Genomic DNA, 22,664 nt, shown 5'->3' with positions numbered 1-22,664 from the left:
TACCGGGGGCCGATATTGCCGACCCCTGGCAATAAAAACGGCCCCCAGGGGCCCAAAACCGGCCCCCACCCTAACGGCCTACCGGGAAACGCACAGTGCCCGTTATGGCCAGTCCAGCCCTGCGCGTCTGTATGTGAGGCTGGGGCCGCGGGACTGCTCGTGAGCCAGCCAGCCAATGGCATGAGCGGTGTCAACGGAAAGTTGGGTGACCGCAGAACACACCTTAAGACCTGTGGTGCACATCGGCCTCCCCTAGGGAAGCTTCTCTGACATGATATCCACGGTAGAAATATTGTGGTACAAAAATATTGTGGCAAAATATATCGAGGGCAAAAATAGGAACTTCATGTACTTACCATGTAGAGTACAAGAATAACGACTGCCAGAACATCTTGGAGACAAATATTGAGAATACACAGAATAAATATTTAATAAATATTTAAAAGTATTTACCAATACATTCAAAAAAATTAACTATAGAAAAAAGAAATGTGTAAAAATATATATGCTACAAATAAAGCAAACATGACTTTACTAACTTAATAAATAAGTTAAAATGTAAACAAAAATATGTATATACCAAAAGATACATATTGTAATTAATTACATTATTTGGATAGGTAGATATAGCAGGGTGCAAGGTACCCTGTGTTATATATAAAAACGCTCTGTCAATCCAGCAGAAAAGATGGGCAGAATTGAGAGAATGTAATGTATTTAATTAATTTTGGCTAGGTAGATAACGCGAAGTGTTTTTGTCAAATAGCCTTGCTCACTGGATTCTGGTGGGCTATCTATCTATCTATCTATCTATCTATCTATCTATCTATCTTGATAAAATAAATTACATTCTCTGCATTCACAACTCCAGGGTGCACATGTTTCTGTTGGATTGATGACGCGGTTGTGTGGTGCATATAGATTACAGATATAGATCTATTCCAACACTGTCTTTTCTATTGATCACTGAGGCGTGAATAGTAAACATGACCCCAGAAGAGTGACGCGCTTTCCCTAGTGTGGCTGAGGCGAGGGTTTGGTTATAACATTTTACTTCCTTTGATTTAGGAGTTGTGGGAATGAAAGGGGTGAGGGGAAGCAGTCCCTCGGTGTCCTGTGAGGTTTCCTACAAGGCACTTCCAAAGGGAGGAATGGATGCAGGACCCTCGTGGTAGAATTATTTATTAATTTATTTAGGCAAAAGCGGTTTATGAAGAGATCTAGGCTGCAGAGTATCTGAACGGAAGGGGCAGGAGGGAGTATATGGTGATACCAATTATAAGGCGAGGTGAATCCGAGAAAATGAAACATAGCACAAAGTACAGTAGCTAAACAGGGAAGTCACCATGAGAGAAGGGTGGCGCACAAGAGGCGTCTGGCGTAGTGAGAGAAAGCTCATCACTGGTTTGCTGATCGTGTTTTCATGGAAGTGAAGGCGCGTCAGTCACTCGTCAACAGGAGCCATATTCGCTCAATCACGAGACTCTCAAAATGGCTGCCAAAGCCGCCTCCAGCTCGGTGTTGCTATTTACCCGTTGACGGGTACAAAGTCCCACCTCGTGGAGCCAGGACAAGCAGCCAGCTCCTTCCAGTATCTGGAGTCTAATATTTATTCTTCAAAGGCGAGGCTCTGCGTGTGTAATGCAATGGCGGCGCCTTTCACCCATGGCACAGTGGACTCCTCTCCTGCTCACCAGGCGGTCTCCAGAGGGAACCTATTGTTATTCTTTTGAACGTGAGCTCTTTCTAGGATGGTTTCTTTTCCATAATCGCCCTCATCTGTCTGCCTAACAGTGAAGAAGGAAAAACATGGCTGCATGAACTATTATTGCAGCAATACCTAGAAAACCCATGTTGGCAGAGAACGAAACAGATTGTTAGAGGACTAGACTAGTTTCTTGTATGTTTACTCAAGTAGGGGCAACATGACCGGGCGAGAAATCCAAGAGCTACCGGCAGACTGCACTCCTCCCGTTACGGTTTCAACAAATGTAAAAAAATGGAAGTAATGCTCAAATGCAGATATTTGCACGCATGCTCACAGCGTGCTCTGTCCCAGTGCACGCGTGAGAATATCCCAGAATGCCTGGTGCGTCGTCACGCGCCAGTTTGAAGCCGCACGGCCGTGTGATCAGTCATCACCCTACACACTCCAGAGATCTTCCAAATGACCCTTCTCGCCCTTTTTTTCTTTCTTGGATTTGAAGTTCAGACAGGTGATGAGATTAAAACCTTCTTAATGCTCAAAGAAGGCCATCCAGGCTTTTTACAACAGCTCGATGAATCCCATTTCATTTCGCGTTACCAAATGCATGTCCACCCAAAGCATGTCGGGCTACGAGCCCTTCGTCGGGGGCAACTGTGATTTAAAACAACCCACCAAGAACCATCCATGGATTTTAAACACTTCCAAAACCATGTAATATGCGATCCATACCATAGTTGGTCAAACATCTATTGCACCGAAAACATACACGACCGTTATCAGCTAAAATAATCAAATAAAAAATTAACCATGCTGTGCAGGAAGTAAATAAACACCAAGCTTGACTGACAAGCGATACATACAAAAACATGAACCCAACACCCACCGCAATAGTGCGGCAAGCACATATTTTACTTCAGTGCAGGCATTAATTCACCAGGACTCCTGTGGACAGCATGCAACAGTAGATAGCCTATCTGGCGCAGCATCGGTTGAGGGTACCGCCGTGCCACTCAACGCCTTCCTTTCAACCCTTCATGGCGGTGCTTAGCTTAAAAATCCATCTTCATTCATAGAGCTGATGTGTTGTGCAACAAACACCGCCCTCGGTTTCTGAAATTCCATCTCCAATTCAACACTTGTGCCTTCTTCCGAGTGTTCAGAATTAGAAAGTACTGACCACAGGGACAGAATCTCGTTTGTTTCCGACGCTTCAACGATGGCCACTCGGTGGTACGTTTCCATGCCTGACCATCTGTACACTGGCATGCCAACCACAAAGACATTTCTTGCATAAAACAGATTTTGTGTGCTACACTCTGCTTTCCTGAAAGTTTCCAAGTTTATTTTGGTATGCACAACTTGTGAGGTCTGTGGTCTTAACGAAGGGGCCATAATGCGCGATGACTTCTTACAAGGCGTACCTCATTCGACGAGAGACCACGTTTAACTCAGAGCGGTGGGCCTCGTTCAGTTCTCGGTGCTCCTCTGCTATTTCACATCTTGAGTTTTTCCTTTTTGAGTAGATAATGCTCCCTAGGTTCCTATATCACAGGAATCTCGTTTGGTTTGGCCCTGGGGTGTTAGATTTTTTTTAATAATTCTGGGCTGAGGGTCACGTAATGAGTAATATTTGTTTCGGAGTCTTTGCCCTGGGAATCGGCAGCTTTTCTTGAGCAAGCAGAGCACATTACAAATCCGATGTAAAAAGAGATTACAAGTTAAGTATGAGAAGAGCTTATTAGAAATCTGGTGTAATGAGAGAATTTTACACGTGAGGTGGAATGAGGGCATATTAAAACTCTAGTGTGAAGAGAGAACGTAACGGGTATAAAAAGAGCGTTCTACAGATCCCGTATTAAAAGAGAATGGCTGAAGGCAGGTAGAGTCCTCATCCATCGCGATTGGCAAGCCGCGCTCTATAAATCCTCTTTGATCGATTGATCATATTACATGTCTGGATTCATATGTAAGGCGTTAACTAACGTTGAGGCGCGAGCTGACCGCAGTCTCGTGGTTCCTCATCCTCGCCCCTTGCCTCTGTAGAGCTGTAGTTTGCGACATTGCCACGCACCGCTGTAGGAGTCAAACATACAGTCGCGCGGTGGAAATTGAGTCGATGAATTGAATAAATGAGAATTTCCACCTCCACTGTGGGGTGTAATAAGTCTTAATTTAAATTGTTTTACAACTTGAACTGTTGTGTTTATACTCTAGAATGTGTGGTTTTATGTGTACTAGCCCTGAATGTGAAGATTTGTGTGTTTAGAGTTTGCGGGGTCTTAATAAACCTTTTACAGACTGCGCTAAGGTGAGCACATTATAGGTGACAATGTGAGGAGAGCACATTTGAGCTGATGGTTGAGTGAGTATACTATACATTAAGTATATGGAAAGCATATTACAACTGTGTAGAAACAAGGTAACACATTAGACGGCTGAGCCGCCAGGGGGTGTAGGGACGCCATGAGCGGTCACCCACCGCAGGGGGTGGTGGAGTTCAGGGTGGCCTCAGCCAAGCATGTCCAATGCAGCTAGGAATGTTTATAGCCCATGTCGGACAAGGCTCTGCTATTCAGGCCCGGAGCGCTATGGAATAATCACTCATTTTAATGACTATGGGAGGGTACGCGTGCCGCCTAAACTCACCTACAGGTCCCGTGACGCGGCTACCCGTGCAGCACACCCCATGCTGCAGCGCCCTGGGAGCTGTGCGGCACTGTCTCGAGAGTGCGTACTGTACTTTCTTGAGAGCCTGTACTGCACTCTTCTGAGAGCCTGTACTGCACTGTGCCGACGGCAAGTGCAGCTATCAGAGTACTGCATCGCAGTACTTATCCATCCCTTACCACGCCTATGTGGGGCACTGAGGCGCTTGCCTACATGGATAGCACGCTACATACACCATGTGTGGTTGGAAGGGTGTAGTCCTTGTTTTGATCCTATGTAGAAAGTGTTTCCATGTTGTGCGCGAGGGCCACCGAGAAGCAATCAATCAATCAATCATAGCATTTATAAAGCACACTACATACCCGTGAGGGTCTCAAGGCGCTAGGGGGGGGCTGCTACTGTTCGAAGAGCCTGCTGGAGAGAGCTGCTGGGGTGGACTTTGTTAATATCATCCCACATCTGGCTGTGAAGTGGGCACCATGGGGACTCGACTAAATGAAAGTCCTCCGGTGGCCAGCGCCATGTGGCCGGTCTCAGGTGTTCGTTGCCTGTTCAGTGGGTGATGGCTGGTTTATTGCTGCTGACTGGTACCGTACTGGGTGGTAGACATTGAACCTGGGTAAAATGTAGATTATGCCAGCATGAGTTGTTTAATTTTGGTAATTGTGTGTTTCACTTGTTAAGAGCACTTTCCAAAATTAGACCACTATCCCACATCTTGTAATTACACACAGTTGGCAGCAAAATTAAAGCACTGAACAATGCAAACGTCCAATCGCGCGTGGCTTTTCTTCGTGGCAACAGTGGTTTTTAACACTATTTTTACTGTGCATCCTTGACTCAAATATTGACACAAGGTTACCCATAATTTCACACACTTTTTCTGAAATTTCACATAATTGAGCAAAAGCAAATTACACGAATTCCACAAGACCCCTAAACATGTCCTGTAGTGGCATTGCCTTGTGTGAGTGAGGGGGCCCCCATCTGCCAAACAGCAGTGCTCAGAAAGAGAAGTCTGGGGGGCCCTTGCTAACAAAGGTCAACGCAGCCTTCCTAACGCCGCCCTCTCTCCCTCCTACAACCCTCTACACTACAAATCGATCACTTCACCATAGCTGTCTGAGACGACCACCACAACCCCATCCGGTGCTAGCATTTACCAGGGGCATCCAAAATGGATTCCACTGGTCTCTGCGATCATGCGCCCAGAAGAACCGTAGAGTCCTACTAAGCGCCGAGCCACTAACACACATGACGCCACACAGTGATGTCAGCGCAGGGCCCGGACTTTACTACAATGGAACATATAGGCACACACTCATGCCTCAACTGATAAAAGGACTGGTTGGCACTGTCCATCAGAAAAATGGTAATCCGCCACCTTCACTTAATGTACAAGGCCTAGGACATGGGTGGTCGCCCCATAGATCAACCAGGGAGTCCACGTGGCGCCCCCTCCAGCCCTGGGAGTGAAGCCCTCCGTCTCATGGTCAGTTACAAGGCCCAGGCCTCCGTGCCTACGCTAATTCACCAGATGCGCTGGGCCACTAGAATATCTGGGTACCAGTTCCCCTAAAGGGGTCCCTGATAGGGATGGGCCTGTGTACGTCAGGCAGTGGGTAACCCCAACCTAGCAGTGTGGGTGGTGGAGACTGGCCTCCGTACTGACCCTCAGATTAGCCAATAACACGGGAGTCATTCCCCGGTCCCCACGCCTGGCTTCTACTAAACCCCACCCCCTTGGGCCACCATCATCCTGGACTCCGCAGCCACCCTTCACGCCAGCAGTACACTGATTAACGCACTCTCCCATTTGGCTTTGCATGGCTATGGCGCCTCGGACTTCTTCGCAGCGCTACGCGCCCTTGCGCCTCAGTTGTGACGTCCTCCTCTCTATCCGCAGGCATCGGCTTCGCCTCCGTGGTCATCGTCTTCTTCTGCAACACCTACTACATCATGATCCTAGCATGGGCCGTGTACTACCTGGTGAAGTCCTTCTCCGCCACGCTGCCCTGGGCCACGTGCAGCAACCCCTGGAACACGCCCGAGTGCGTGGAGATCTTCCGCCACGAAGACTGCGCCAACGGGAGCGCCAACTCGACCTTCGGCAACCTCACCTGCGACGAGCTGTCCGACAAGGTGTCCCCCATCACCGAGTTCTGGGAGTGAGTACTTCCGCCCTACATCCTTCCGGCTCCTGTGGGAAGGGGCGGGCGCGGGGGGTCTGGGGCTGGGGTGGAGAGGGGACTCATCAGCTGCAATGGGGGGGGGGGGGGTGAACCTGGTAAACGGGGTGCACAGAGTCTGAAGTCCGCCCCAGCCCTCGAGGCTAGCTCACCTCCGGGGGTGGAATCTGGGGGTAACCAGGCTTTCTCCTGTCCTCCTGCCCCCCTGCCCTCAGCGCTGCCACCAGCCTCCTGCTGAGACTGAGGCCTGCACTGGGATGGTACCATTAATCCCCCCCCCCCCCCCCCCAACTGCTTCCTCCTCTCAGTGGTGGTGATGGTGGGGGAGAGGGCGCGCGCGTGTCTGTGCGTGAGTGCGTGTGCGTTTGATTTGGTATGCCACCCAGTGTGATCGGCCCCTTTCCCTGGGCAGCCCCCTAGGGGTAAGGAGGGGTGTGCAAAAGTATCCTTCAGAAGTGAGAAGTTCTGGGTTTGGAAAGATCCAAGGAGCAGGCCGGGGGCTGCAGGTGTGAAGTGGCAAGGACCCAAAGACGCCCCCCCCCCCCTTGTAGGACAGAGTGGACAGTAAATGTACGGTACCAACAGCTGGCACGGGGAATGCATGTCCTTCCAGTGCCCTTGGGCAGGCTAGCCCTGCAGGACAGACTGAGCAGTGAATGCACCCAGGGCTGGCACGGAGAGCGCGTGCGCTTCAGTGTCCGTCAATATGCTAGCCGTGCTGCAGGACAGACTGGGCAGTGAATGTACCCAGGGCTGGCACGGAGAGCGCGTGCGCTTCAGTGTCCGTCTGTATACTAGCCCTGCAGGATGACTGGGCAGTGAATGTACCCAGCACTGGCACGGAGGCGGCATGACCTTCTAGTGCCCTTCTAGATGCTGCCCCTCCAGGGTAGTGAGTGTACCCACAACTGGCACGGAGAGTGCGTGCCCTTCCAGTGTCCTCCTTCAGCCTGCCCTTGCAGCACTGTGAATGCGCCATGCCCATCCTGGCACTGCAGAATAAACTCATCAAAGCCCTACTAGTCAAGGGTAGTTAGAGCAGCCGTGCATCGACATGCCCCAATGCATCAGGCTGCGGATGGCAGTGCCCACCTCAAGCTCCCAGCGTCCCCCGGGCCAGGGTGCTAGGCGCAGGCGTGGTTTGCCTGGAGGACACAGTAGGCAGCGTCGTTTGTGTCACCGAGGCGCCCAGAGGCGGCTTCCAAACTGCGCCTATACCCCGCGCTGCACAAAACATAGCGACAGGCTGTGACGTCATCGACTGGATAGACCAATTCCATTTATTCTTTGATGTCATGGAGAGAAAGTTCCTGTTCCACTGTTTGTGATGTCATAGGCTTGGAACACACCTGTTGTATTAACTGCTCGTAATGTCATACTGTAACTGTTTGCGATGCCATGGACAGGAAGCGCTCCTGTTGCACGAATGCTTGTGATGTCAGAGACGCTGGCTTGTGAGGTCATAGAGAGACTGTCCTGCCCCAACCGCTGGTTTGTAATGTCACGGATTGGGAACGCTCCTGTTCCATGGGCTGTCCGTGACGTCAATAGCAAAGACCGGTCTATTGCGATAGCTGTGTGTGACGTCATAGTCAGGGGCACCCGTGTTCAGTGGACCAGTGAGGGATGAAGAAGCATGGACTGGGGTCGGGGGCGCCTGCGCCAATCCCATCCTGCTGCAGAGCCCGCTCATGCCGCACTGCGCCCCCCCAGGGGCTCGGGGGGAGACTGCAGCCTCGTCATCCCCATCAGCAGACCGGCTACGTCCGCATGCTTCAGGCTCTGACGTCTGTTGCCGTGGAAACACTGAGCAGTGATGTGCGCCCCTTCTGCAGGGATGACGCCTTCATCAGCCGGAGGGAGTGAATGGAGGGGGCGGAGGAGAGAGCGTGACTCAGAGACTGGGGGGGCGCGGGGGGGGGGGGGGTGCAGTGGCGTGGCGTAGCACTGTTACCATGGGGCCTAGTTTGAGCAAGGAAGATGGATGGCTCTCTAGGATTGGACAGGACAATAGAGCCACAGCTGAGGTGCACTGGTCACGTCCTAGGCCCTGGTGCCACTGCACCTGCCAATTTAATGAAGAGGAGGAAGACGAAGATGAGAACCCCTCATGCCGGTCACGGCCCCTCATGATGGACCACCAGCCCGCTCCAGCAGTCCCCGGCTAAATGGACGAGCAGCTCACTCTGGCACACTACCGTATTATCGACAGCCAGCTGACTCTGGCACACTACCGTATTATCGACAGCGAGCTCACTCTGGCACACTACCGTATTATCAACAGCGAGCTCACTCTAGCACTCTACCGTATTATCAACAGCGAGCTGACTCTGGCACACTACCGTATTATCGACAGCGAGCTCACTCTGGCACACTACCGTATTATCGACAGCGAGCTCACTCTGGCACACTACCGTATTATCAACAGCGAGCTCACTCTAGCACTCTACCGTATTATCAACAGCGAGCTGACTCTGGCACACTACCGTATTATCGACAGCGAGCTCACTCTGGCACACTACCGTATTATCGACAGCGAGCTCACTCTGGCACACTACCGTATTATCAACAGCGAGCTCACTCTAGCACTCTACCGTATTATCAACAGCGAGCTCACTCTGGCACACTACCGTATTATCGACAGCGAGCTCACTCTGGCACACTACCGTATTATCGACAGCGAGCTCACTCTGGCACACTACCGTATTATCAACAGCGAGCTCACTCTGGCACACTACCGTATTATCGACAGCCAGCTGACTCTGGCACACTACCGTATTATCGACAGCGAGCTCACTCTGGCACACTAACGTATTATCAACAGCGAGCTCACTCTAGCACACTACCATATTATCGACAGCTACCTGACTCTAGCACACTACCGTATTATCAACAGCGAGCTCACTCTAGCACTCTACCGTATTATCAACAGCGAGCTCACTCTAGCACTCTACCGTATTATCGACAGCGAGCTCACTCTAGCACACTACTGTATTATCGACAGCTAGCTGACTCTAGCACACTACCATATTATCGACAGCGAGCTCACTCTAGCACACTACCGTATTATCAACAGCGAGCTCACTCTAGCACTCTACCGTATTATCGACAGCGAGCTCACTCTAGCACACTACCGTATTATCGACAGCTAGCTGACTCTAGCACACTACCATATTATCGACAGCGAGCTCACTCTAGCACACTACCGTATTATCAACAGCGAGCTCACTCTGGCACACTACCGTATTATCGACAGCGAGCTCACTCTGGCACACTACCGTATTATCAACAGCGAGCTCACTCTAGCACTCTACCGTATTATCAACAGCGAGCTCACTCTGGCACACTACCGTATTATCGACAGCGAGCTCACTCTGGCACACTACCGTATTATCAACAGCGAGCTCACTCTGGCACACTACCGTATTATCGACAGCGAGCTGACTCTAGCACACTACCGTATTATCGACAGCCAGCTGACTCTAGCACACTACCATATTATCGACAGCTAGCTGACTCTAGCACACTACCGTATTATCAACAGCGAGCTCACTCTAGCACTCTACCGTATTATCAACAGCGAGCTCACTCTGGCACACTACCGTATTATCGACAGCGAGCTCACTCTGGCACACTACCATATTATCGACAGCGAGCTCACTCTAGCACTCTACCGTATTATCAACAGCGAGCTCACTCTGGCACACTACCGTATTATCGACAGCGAGCTCACTCTGGCACACTACCGTATTATCAACAGCGAGCTCACTCTGGCACACTACCGTATTATCGACAGCGAGCTCACTGGCACACTACCGTATTATCGACAGCCAGCTGACTCTAGCACACTACCGTATTATCGACAGCGAGCTCACTCTGGCACACTACCGTATTATCGACAGCGAGCTCACTCTGGCACACTACCATATTATCGACAGCTACCTGACTCTAGCACACTACCGTATTATCGACAGCGAGCTCACTCTGGCACACTACCGTATTATCGACCGCGAGCTCACTCTAGCACACTACCGTATTATCGACAGCGAGCTCACTCTAGCACACTACCATATTGCTGACTCTAGCACACTACCATATTATCGACAGCTAGCTGACTCTAGCACACTACCGTATTATCGACAGCGAACTGACTCTGGCACACTACCGTATTATCGACAGCTAGCTCGCTCCAACACTCTACTGTATTATCGACAGCTAGCTCACTCCAACACTTCCGTATTATCAACTACTGTATTATCAACAGCTAGCTCACTCTAGCACAGGGCCTCGTGATGGGCCACCATCTTGCTCAGGCAGGGTCCCTCTTCACACACTTCCTGATGATCGAGTGCAAGCTCACTCTAGCACACTTCCTGATGAGCGAGTACAAGCTTACTCTAGCACACTTCCTGATGATTGAGTGCAAGCTCACTCTAGCAGACTTCTGATGATCGAGTGCAAGCTCACTCTAGCACACTTCCTGATGATCGAGTGCAAGCTCACTCTAGCTGACTTCCTGATGATCGAGTGCACGCTCACTCTAGCACACTTCCTGATGATCGAATGCAAGCTCACTCTAGCAGACTTCTGATGATCGAGTGCAAGCTCACTCTAGCAGACTTCCTGATGATCGAGTGCAAGCTCACTCTAGCAGACTTCGTGATGATCGAGTGCAAGCTCACTCTAGCAGACTTCCTGATGATCGAGCGCAAGCTCACTCTAGCAGACTTCCTGATGATCGAGTGCAAGCTCACTCTAGCAGACTTCCTGATGATCGAGTGCAAGCTCACTCTAGCACACTTCTGATGATCGAGTGCAAACTCACTCTAGCAGACTTCTGATGATCGAGTGCAAGCTCACTCTAGCAGACTTCCTGATGATTGAGTGCAAGCTCACTCTAGCACACTTCCTGATCGAGTGCAAGCTCACTCTACCAGACTTCTCATGATCGAGTGCAAGCTCACTCTAGCAGACTTCCTGATGATCGAGTGCAAGCTCACTCTAGCAGACTTCCTGATGATTGAGTGCAAGCTCACTCTAGCACACTTCCTGATCGAGTGCAAGCTCACTCTACCAGACTTCTGATGATCCAGTGCAAGCTCACTCTAGCAGACTTCCTGATGATTGAGTGCAAGCTCACTCTAGCACACTTCCTGATCGAGTGCAAGCTCACTCTACCAGACTTCTGATGATCCAGTGCAAGCTCACTCTAGCAGACTTCCTGATGATCCAGTGCAAGCTCACTCTAGCAGACTTCCTGATGATCGAGTGCAAGCTCACTCTAGCACACTTCCTGATGATCGAGTACAAGCTCACTGTAGCAGACTTCCTGATGATCGAGTGCAAGCTCACTCTAGCAGACTTCCTGATGATCGAGTGCAAGCTCACTCTAGCACACTTCTGATGATCGAGTGCAAGCTCACTCTAGCACACTTCTGATGATTGAGTGCAAGCTCACTCTAGCACACTCCTGATGATTGAGTGCAAGCTCACTCTAGCAAACTCCTTTGTGCTGGACCACTTGTTCACTCTAGCAGACTTCCTCTTCATAGACTGTCCGCTAACTCTAGCATGCTTGCTTGTGGTGGCCTTCTGGCTCACTCTACCACATTTATGACGGGCCACCAGCTTGCCGTGGAGGCTGCATTTTCATCATCGTGACAGACCACCAGCTCACTCGAGCAGGTTCCTTCTTCATGGACTAGCTGCTTCCTCTGGCCTGCTCCCATGTGATGGACCGCTAGCGCTCCCTCGCCCACTTCCTTATTGTTGAGTGTGAGATCACTCTATCACACTTCCTCCTGATGGACCACTTGTTCACTCTAGCAGACTTCCTCTTCATAGACTGTCCGCTAACTCGATCATGCTTGCTTGTGGTGGCCTTCTGACTCACTCTACCAAGTTTACGACCAGCCACCAGCCTACTCTGGCAGGCTGCGTTTTTATGAACTGACAGCTCAGTCTGGCATGCTCCTGTGATGGGCCGGTGCCTCACTCAAACACACTTCTTTATGGTTGACTGTGAGCTCTCTTTAGCACACTTCCTCATGACAGACCACCAGTTCGCTCCATCAAGCTCCCTAGAGATGGACAGTCAGCCCGCTGCAGCATACTTTCCCTCGCGATGGACAGCAAGCTTACGCTAGCAAACTCCATCATGAGGGAGAGCCAGCTCACTCCATCACGAGGGAGAGCCAGCTCACTCCATCACGAGGGAGAGCCAGCTCACTCCATCACGAGGGAGAGCCAGCTCATTCCATCACGAGGGACAGCCAGCTCATTCCATCATGAGGGACAGCCAGCTCATTCTAGCAAGGTCCGCCGTGAACGATGATTAGCTCGTCCTAGTGAGCTCTCAAGATGGATGGCCAGCTCACTCCAGCATGCTCTCCCTCATCCTGGACAGCCAGCTCACTCCAGCATGCTCTCCCTCATCCTGGACAGCCAGCTCACGCTAGCAAGCTCTACTGTGATGGACCACAGCTCGCTCCATCATGACGGACCACCAGTTTGATCCAACAAATTCCCTTGTGATGGCTCACCAGCTCGCTCCAGCAGTCTCTTCCTTGTGAAGGAGTGACAGCTTGCCTCTCCACGCTCACCTATGGACCACCAGCCCCCTCAGCACAGTCCCACAATATGGATGTGCACCCCTCTGCCCCCTCTTGGTAGAGTGACTCAATGAATCTAGTGCTTACCGAGACACTATGCTCTCCACCGGCTGGGTGTGGAGCGCTTCACATACGAGCCAGCAGCTCGCTCCCTCATGCTAGTCATGCTCACTCTGGTATGCTTCCATGAAATAGACCCTAACTCGCTCCCTCATATTACCATGCTCACTCTGGTATGCTTCCATGAAATAGACCCCCAGCTCGCTCCCTCATGCTAGTCATGCTCACTCTGGTATGCTTTCATGAAATAGACCCCCAGCTCGCTCCCTCATGCTAGTCATGCTCACTCTGGTATGCTTCCATGAAATAGACCCGCAGCTCGCTCCCTCATGCTACCATGCTCACTCTGGTATGCTTTCATGAAATAGACCCCCAGCTCGCTCCCTCATGCTAGTCATGCTCACTCTGGTATGCTTCCATGAAATTGACCCCCTTGCTCGCTCCCTCATGCTAGTCATGCTCACTCTGGTATGCTTTCATGAAATAGACCCCCAGCTCGCTCCCTCATGCTAGTCATGCTCACTCTGGTATGCTTCCATGAAATAGACCCCCAGCTCGCTCCCTCATGTTACCATGCTCACTCTGGTATGCTTCCATGAAATAGACCCCCAGCTCGTTCCCTCATGCTAGTTATGCTCATTCTGGTATGCTTCCATGAAATAGACCCCCAGCTCGCTCCCTCATGCTACCATGCTCACTCTGGTATGCTTTCATGAAATAGACCCCCAGCTCGCTCCCTCATGCTACCATGCTCACTCTGGTATGCTTTCATGAAATAGACCCCCAGCTCGCTCCCTCATGCTAGTCATGCTCACTCTGGTATGCTTCCATGAAATAGACCCCCCCCAGCTCGCTCCCTCATGCTAGTCATGCTCACTCTGGTATGCTTCATGAAATAGACCCCCTTGCTCGCTCCCTCATGCTAGTCATGCTCACTCTGGTATGCTTCCATGAAATAGACCCTCAGCTCGCTCCCTCATGCTAGTCATGCTCACTCTGGTATGCTTCCATGAAATAGACCCCCAGCTCGCTCCCTCATGTTACCATGCTCACTCTGGTATGCTTCCATGAAATAGACCCCCAGATCGCTCCCTCATGCTAGTCTTGCTCACTCTGGTATGCTTCATGAAATAGACCCCCAGCTCGCTCCCTCATGCTAGTCATGCTCACTCTGGTATGCTTACATGAAATAAACCCCCAGCTCGCTCCCTCATGCTAGTCATGCTCACTCTGGTATGCTTCCATGAAATAGACTCCCAGCTCGCTCCCTCATGCTACCATGCTCACTCTGGTATGCTTCCATGAAATAGACCCCCAGCTCGCTCCCTCATGCTATCATGCTCACTCTGGTATGCTTCCATGAAATAGACCCGCAGCTCGCTCCCTCATGCTAGCTATGCTCACTCTGGTATGCTTCCATGAAATAGACCCGCAACTCGCTCCCTCATGCTAGTCATGCTCACTCTGGTATGCTCCATGAAATAGACCCCAGCTCGCTCCCTCATGTTACCATGCTCACTCTGGTATGCTTCCATGAAATAGACCCCCAGCTCGCTCCCTCATGCTAGTCATGCTCACTCTGGTATGCTTCCATGAAATAGACCCCCAGCTTGCTCCACCATGCTAGTCATGCTCACTCTGGGATGCTTCCATGAAATAGACCCCCAGCTCGCTCCCTCATGCTAGCTATGCTCACTCTGGTATGCTTCCATGAAATAGACCCCCAGCTCGCTCCCTCATGCTACCATGCTCACTCTGGTATGCTTCCATGAAATAGACCCGCAACTCGCTCCCTCATGCTAGTCATGCTCACTCTGGTATGCTTCCATGAAATAGACCCCCTAGCTCGCTCCCTCATGCTAGTCATGCTCACTCTGGTATGCTTCCATGAAATAGACCCCCAGCTCGCTCCCTCATGCTAGTCATGCTCACTCTGGTATGCTTCCATGAAATAGACCCGCAGCTCGCTCCCTCATGCTACCATGCTCACTCTGGTATGCTTTCATGAAATAGACCCCCAGCTCGCTCCCTCATGCTACCATGCTCACTCTGGTATGCTTTCATGAAATAGACCTGCAGCTCGCTCCCTCATGCTAGTCATGCTCACTCTGGTATGCTTCCATGAAATAGACCCGCAGCTCGCTCCCTCATGCTAGCCATGCTCACTCTGGTATGCTCCATGAAATAGACCCGCAGCTCGCTCCCTCATGCTACCATGCTCACTCTGGTATGCTTCCATGAAATAGACCCGCAGCTCGCTCCCTCATGCTAGCCATGCTCACTCTGGTATGCTCCATGAAATAGACCCCCAGCTCGCTCGAGCATAGCTCGCCCTGGAAGCACTGCCAGCTCTCAATGCAAACTCAAACCCCTTGGAAGCTTAGAGTGATGTATAAATTATTCAAGACTGAAGAGAGAGCCCTGGCTGGGCTCCCTTGAGGGCCGAGACCCTCCCTGCATCCTTCCAGTAAGTGCGCGCCGCCTCGCCTGCTGAGAGGTCCGGATTTTAGCATCTCTGGGCCCCGGAGTAGTACATATCTCACATGCCAGGGGTGACATCAGTATTTACAAAATATTACAGGCTGTGGCATCGAAGCCCCCATGGAACAGACTAAAAGTAGCCTGTTTATTCTCTGTCAGAGCTCACGAGTTTAGCTGTGCCCAGCCACGAGTGCCACCAGGCATACAAGTGGGCGAGCTGGCTGTGAGCTTGGAGTGACTTCTGCATCACACAACCAAAGGGGTAACCAGGGGCTACCGTCACCAGAGCTCTCCAAGGGAAAGGCGTCAGTCCAACAATGGCTGCTGTTTTATTCAGACCGGGGCCACTGGTACTGAGCGGCCCTGCAGCATTTTCCTCATAACTATGGGCTTGCCTCACTTGCCTCACAATCCATCGTCTGCTGCATAGTTTGCAGGTTTTAACAAAAACATTTTTGTTTCTTGCTCAAACGGATCAAAAGTTACTAAAAATGCAGCTGCACACGCCGCCGCACAGTGCCCGGTCCTTTCAGATGCTGACTGGCCGCCTCTCAGGTTCAGACAATCAGAATATCTCGGAGTCTAGGGGGCCCTCACAGCAGTCTACTCGGGCCCCAAAAATGTACCTTACGCTGCTGCTTGTGATAGAGTTGCTGTAAATAAATAAATTCAGAATTTGTAAAGCACAGCAAATCAACTGTGAGGGTCTCAAGGCACTGAACTGTAGGCACAGGGACATTGAGTGGTTTGCCCAGAATCACAGGACGTTGAGGCCGAGACGCGAACCCGGTACCCAGCGATTCCAAGGTCGACCGCTCAGGCCGTTATGCTACATCCTGTGATGCCCGCGATGGTAAAATTCCAATGGTATATTAGGAAAGGTGCCATTCAGTGTCTTTTTGATACGTTTCCGTATCGAGCTGATGACGCCTGCACTGCAATAATGGCACAAACAGTATTTGCGCCGTTTTTGCGCATTCACTGATTATGAGCTGAACGCAAATTTGGCTGCTCAAACTTTAAATTTCCGTTCACGCCTTTACTCGCAGCTATTTTTTCGTTGGTAAACAAATAATTCTGAAAGGCAGAGAGCGCAGTGACCGACCCCGTGGGGTCCGAGGCCCGCCAGCCTGCGGCCTACCTCCGGAGCCGGCTCTGGTGCGCGCAGAGGATGCGCTGGCACGCCAGGTCGCCGCAGTGCAGCCCGGCTGCTGAACTTCCGCCTTCAGAGGACGCCGTGACATTGAGGCCGGCGTGCCCTTGAAGCGGATTGGCTCGCAGGCAGCCTCCCTGGCAGCTCATGCGGCGCCCTGCGCACGTTTCTTTTGTATGTGTGCTCTGTGGCTCGGCTCTTCGTAAGAGGGTTTCATGCTGGCTCGTGCCTTTCAGAGCCTCACCCTCGTAACCTCGGCAGTACGTTAGATTCTGTTCTTTGACTAGGCCTACTTGCATTGTCTGCGCCAAGGGAATTGAATATAGCTCCCAGAGAAGACCAGGAAGGATACGAGTGCCTGGCGCTGGAATCAAGGATTCTGCCGCGGCGAGCAGGCCTTATAAGCTCCGTGTGCCCTCAGAGGGGACAGGAGACCTCGGGTCTGTGGTTCTTAAGACCCAGAGGGAAAATGGACTGACTGGGTGGGTGTGGCCAAGAGCCTAGCAGATGTATTTGAAGAGCTGCATGCTCACTCCAGAAGGCTTCTAGGCGCTATTGGCAATTCACAGATGTTTATTAAAGCCACACAGATGCCAAAAAGCCCAATTCAAGTGGGAGACTCGCGATTTTTGGAGCCCAAAATATTGTTATTTTACTGTCTGCTTCATTTCAATGTAAGTCGAGGGGGAAAATAAATTCTCCCAATTTTTTTTGCAAAATCTCCCTCGCTTCAGTTTTGGCATGTGTGTACCAAAGACGGTGGTACACATTTTTTTGACCTCAGAAGGATGAAACGCTAACCAGTCGCATCGGGATTCAAACGTGTGACCATGCCTTGGAGTGGATGCACTGACACTGCGTCATCAGCCCTGGTTCCCTATGCAGAGAGAGGTGAGCTGTGGAGTGAGTGATCTGGTAACATAGCACCGCACTTCAGCGAGAGGCCATGGACTGAAGGAGCAGGTAACATCCCCTTCCAAACAGAGGCCATGAAGTGAATGAGCACGTAACTTAACTCCTTAGCCGTCCCGACAGAAGTTGTGGCGTGAATAGGTAGGCATCCTAGTGCCCCCCCCCCCCATACCCACCAGGGAGAGATAATGGAGGTAACGGGAACACAAGATGATGATGAATGGAGCGCTGAAGCTTTTCACTCACACTCACCCCTAGTCACAGATCTGGGTTGAATCCATCATCATTCTTTAGCTCACTTCACCACCCCAGTTCAGACTCAGCTATATGCAAATCAGTCTTGACCCTGTTCCTTATGAGAACATACCAGACCAAACTGCCAAACCAGGTCTTCTCTGGACCGGAAACAAGTATTCTAGGACCGGTTTCAGGGTAACACCACTCATCAGCCAGGCTAGCTTAAATCCAGTGGCAAAGTGAGCCCAGGACCCACGTCTGGGCATACCCTGCCAACTTAGCGCGAATAAAGCAAACACAAGGCGGTAATGGGAACCTAGTACGCCCTGAGATAGATATATATATATAGAGAGAGAGATTATGGACTGCATTTGGCAGGTTACTTGGTTCACTTTTTGTCCCAAGACAGAAGCCATCGAGTAGATTTACTACTCCCCCCTCCCCCATCTCCCACACCAAAGGGCAAGGATATGGGATATGGACTGAACGAGCAGATAACTGGGACCGCCCCAGAAAGAGGCCATGGGGAGACTGGATGATGTGCGTGTGACCTCCCCCCTCCCACCCCGCCTTCTGAGATAAAACAGAAACGGAGGCCTGCGTCACCGTTCCCCCCCAAAACTTGTCCCCACTGAAGAGGCCAATATCTGAAGGGGTATGGGCACAGAAGAGACCCTCAGACATGGCACCAGCTTCCTGGGAAGTCTGAAGGCCCAGGCAGGGGGCGGTGTAGGGGAGCCTGCACCGCTGCCCTCCCCACCCCTGTGCACTACGATGCCCCTTTCCCTGGGGAATGACGGTGGTCACACTAACACAATGTCACTGAAATTTGTGTAACAATAACACAATAACATTGTACTGAGCTCAATGTCTCCTGGTTGCTGTTTGTTCTCTGTTGCTGTGATGTTTTTTTGCAGTGGTATGAGTAAATGGCGGTAGTAGAGAACCCGGCCAATCGCAGGAGAGGAGCGGATCACATGACCTCTCGCCGCCAGCCGCGGGTGGTCTTGTTAGCATGATTCTCGAACATGTGAGCTTGACCCCAGCCTCTCTGGATTTTTTTATTTTATTTTCTTATTTCTATTGTTGTCTTGGTGTTGTACTGCATTGTTTTTCTCTTGTGATAATGGGGTGTGCACTGTCGGTTGAACACAAGGGAGCGGGAGCACTCCACCTTCACGTATATGGCCTCCTCGCCTTCTTCGGCCTACACTGAACCTCCACCACTGCTCACCTAGCCATCGTCCATCAAAGATCTACCCCAAAGCTGCCACTCCAGACAACCCCAGCCCTGCTCACCAAGCACCTGCCCTGCCCACCAAGCACCTGCCCTGCTCACCAAGCACCTGCCCTGCTCACCAACCACCTGCCCTGCTCACCAACCACCTGCCCTGCTCACCAACCACCTGCCCTGTTCAACAAGCACCATTCAGAACCAAAACACCAACACTAGTCGCCAACCTCCACCCATTGTCAATCCCGACCAATAGTCCCTAGAAAATCTCAAACTTGTCCCACCAACCACCTGCCCAGCTTCCCAACCTCCACTCCCAATTACGGCACTACACATCACCAGTTCCCTAACCACCAGCGGCCAACCTCCTGACCACCTCGTGCCTCTCCGATCTTCAGCCCACCTCCACGTAGCTCCCACATGCAGCGCTGCTTACAACCCGGTACATAGATGGCAGCTTTAACAATGGCCGGAGAGATGCGGCAGCAGTGTGTCTGAATACGGTCCCACCGGGTGTAGATGTTCTGTTATTAACTGCTATGAGGTGATAATTTTGTAAATGATTTTAAGGACAGTCATGTTCTGACAAAGATGCCCTGGTACCACCATGAAGGCTAAACAAAGGGAAGAGACTGTAATAATGGGGATGTATGATATTACAATGCGGGTTTTTACCACGCGTGCAGTTACATCGCATGCGTTACAACGCATGCGATGTTACAACGCTATGCCATTAGAACGCAAGTCTTTATATCGACTTGCGCTAGATGGCGTGCTGACATTAAAAAAGTGTAATTTACTATTCCAACTCCAGTCCACTTAACAGTAGGGAAGGTGTTGGGATAGTAAACTACACTATTTGTAATGTCAGCACGCCATCTAGCGCAAGTCGATGTACAGACTTGCGTTCTAATGGCATAGCGTTGTAACATTGCATGCGTTGTAACGCATGCGATGTAACTGCACAGCGTGGTAATAACCGCGTTGTAATGGCTGTTCCCCAATAATGGTGATAGAGTCACAAGAATAGTGCATAACCCTCTACCCCAAAGAAAGGAGGCTTTAATGATGCCTCAACATGACAATGCAAAATGGTCTATTAAACACTGACCAATAGGAAGGCAGCTATTAATATGGCTGACAGCTTTGTGAAAATGCAGCGTAAACTGCCGACCAATGGGAAGGTGCTTTAGCGGTACACCATGTTTTGAGGAAAAGTCCTTCATAAACTACTAGCCAGTTGAAAGATTACCATAACAAGACCCAGAGCAGCAGCACAGTGCTGCGTAGACTCCCGCCCAATGGGAAAAGAGCTTAGAAATGGAAATAGGGTCACATGAGTATTGCATTATCAGACAACCAATGGGATGGGAGCGTTCACAACTGCCCATTGGAATATAACAAAACCTTGCATAAATTACTAGATAATGGCACGCCATCTTTAACTATAGCCCACAGCAGCACAGCGGACCCCTGCACAGACCAACAAGGGAAGCAAAAACAGCTCGAATCCTTTCTTATAGGGCAAGGCTAAGAAACAAATGTTAGAAGATCAGCTCTCACAAATGAGCAGATTTTGACCTCCTAATGGCCTTTTATACACACTAGCGTGTCACAAATCATTCAATATTCCTAAGTTCAAGTTGCTCTTAAACATACTATCTTAACAAACGTATATTTTTTTACCGAAATTCTACATAAAGTGTAAACAATTATATGTATATGACAGTAAAACTCTCTCCCAAAGACATTCATGCAAGCAGTCATTATTCAAAGGTAATACCTAGATGCCCCCCCCCCCCACCTCAGCACAGGATAGATTAGTCCGCCCCCAGCCCCACCGCAGGTGTATTGCCAGACCTCCAGCGACTCCCAGATGCAGAAGGCACCCAGGAGTTCTCCATGTAGGCCAAGGAATAAGAACACCCCGGGTCGCTGTGCCAGTACGCGGACCCACCCTACAGCTCCCGCTTCACCCCTGGCATCCTTGGGCACCCTAAGTTGCTGTACTTTACTGGCTGGTTTTGTCTGGGTGCCTGTGTCTCCTAAGAGCTGAGAAATGTCCCATATTTCACTTGGAAACACCAGTTTTGCTGGGAATAGAATTGACGTCATGAAATGCAGGACATTAGGGGGTTACGCTAGAGCTGATGCATGGGATGTGTTGTGTCCTCAGTGTGGACTGTCAACAATGGGCAAACTCCAATCCCCCATCCTTGAAGAGGGGAAAAGAGAACCTGAAAGGACAGTTTCCAGAAATAGATGAGTCAAAATTAAAAGTAAAAGTGATAATACATTTTTGAAGGAGTTTAAAAAAAAAGTAAAAATCTCACTCTGGGCAACTCCACCCTATTAAATACTTTTACATTTAGTATTTGTCACCGTACGATATATCCTACAGTCCTCAAAAGAGGCGTTAAATAAATACATTTACAAATGTGACTCCTTCCCACCCTATCCGCAATAAAGGCTTGTTGACGAGGAGCAAGACATATGTATATTACGTTGTTCAATTCAATATTACAGCTATTAAAGGGGTTTGAATCTTTAACATTAAAATTAAGAAGACAAGGTGGTCTAGAATTATGACCCATGTGTAACCTTTGCCTTTTGAATAAAGGACATATTTTCACATCTCGTAGAAATGAGGGGCCCTTTCTCTAATAATTTCTTGTAGCAATTCAACGATGGGGACTCCGCTCCGGACCGTACAATTGATGAAAGTAAGCAAGCGTACAATTGACGAAAGCCGGAAGCCGGCCCATCTGTATCAGAAGCGGTGCCTTCCCAGCTGGCGCAATCACAGCTTCACCGCCACATGTTCTGACCGCTTTGTCCAACACCGAGCCATCAGCGTCATCATTGGGGATTCGACCTGTCAGTTTAGTCTTTTTCTCACTCGCCAACATATTGGCGAGTTCAAGACCCCTAATATCTGAACATCATTTGAAAAACCTCTTCACTGAAAAAATGCATTACAAAATTGGTAAAAGAACCTTCTTTTCTGTAAGAGGTGACTTACTTACAGCAGCATGTCCAACCGACACCCAAACATCTCCCTTTTGATAAAAGCCCTGAAGACGTAGATCTTACAGAGGACATTTCAACATAACCCGGATAGAGGAAAAGCAACCACAAACCGCGACACACTAAGAGAGCGTGGAAGAACTGTCACTATAGCGAGATAAAAAAGTTCAAAACGAAATAGCAAGTATGCCAATCTCACTCCGTCTCCGGAGCCGCGTGAGGCCACGAGTGTCCCGAGACCCTTGGAAGACCTCCATGGCATCCGGGCCTTAGATCTTTTCTAAGCAATGGGGGGGGGGGGGGGGGCACCATAGAGGCCTTTTCAGCGGTTTTTGTGCTTTGAGATCACATATGCACAACTTTACTAGGCTAGTGACTCAGTTAA

General features: G+C 50.3%; 1 protein-coding gene across 3 annotated transcripts in view; it reads left to right on the top strand.

Annotated features, from left to right (window-relative positions):
• SLC6A8 (solute carrier family 6 member 8) overlaps positions 1-22,664 on the top strand; it is a 293,475-nt gene that overhangs the window by 209,177 nt on the left and 61,634 nt on the right. For all 3 annotated transcript variants that reach the window (XR_014969688.1, XM_085629797.1, XM_085629798.1), the window contains exon 3: positions 6,282-6,543. Coding sequence is in view for 2 of the 3 variants with exons in the window: in XM_085629797.1 (XP_085485923.1) it covers positions 6,282-6,543 (262 nt within the window). In the remaining variant the exon portion in view is untranslated. The remainder of the gene's footprint in view (positions 1-6,281; positions 6,544-22,664) is intronic.

Source organism: Triturus cristatus, chromosome 10, assembly GCF_964204655.1.
Source record: "Triturus cristatus chromosome 10, aTriCri1.1, whole genome shotgun sequence".
NCBI lineage: Eukaryota > Metazoa > Chordata > Amphibia > Caudata > Salamandridae > Triturus > Triturus cristatus.
This window is presented reverse-complemented; position numbering and strand designations above follow the sequence as displayed.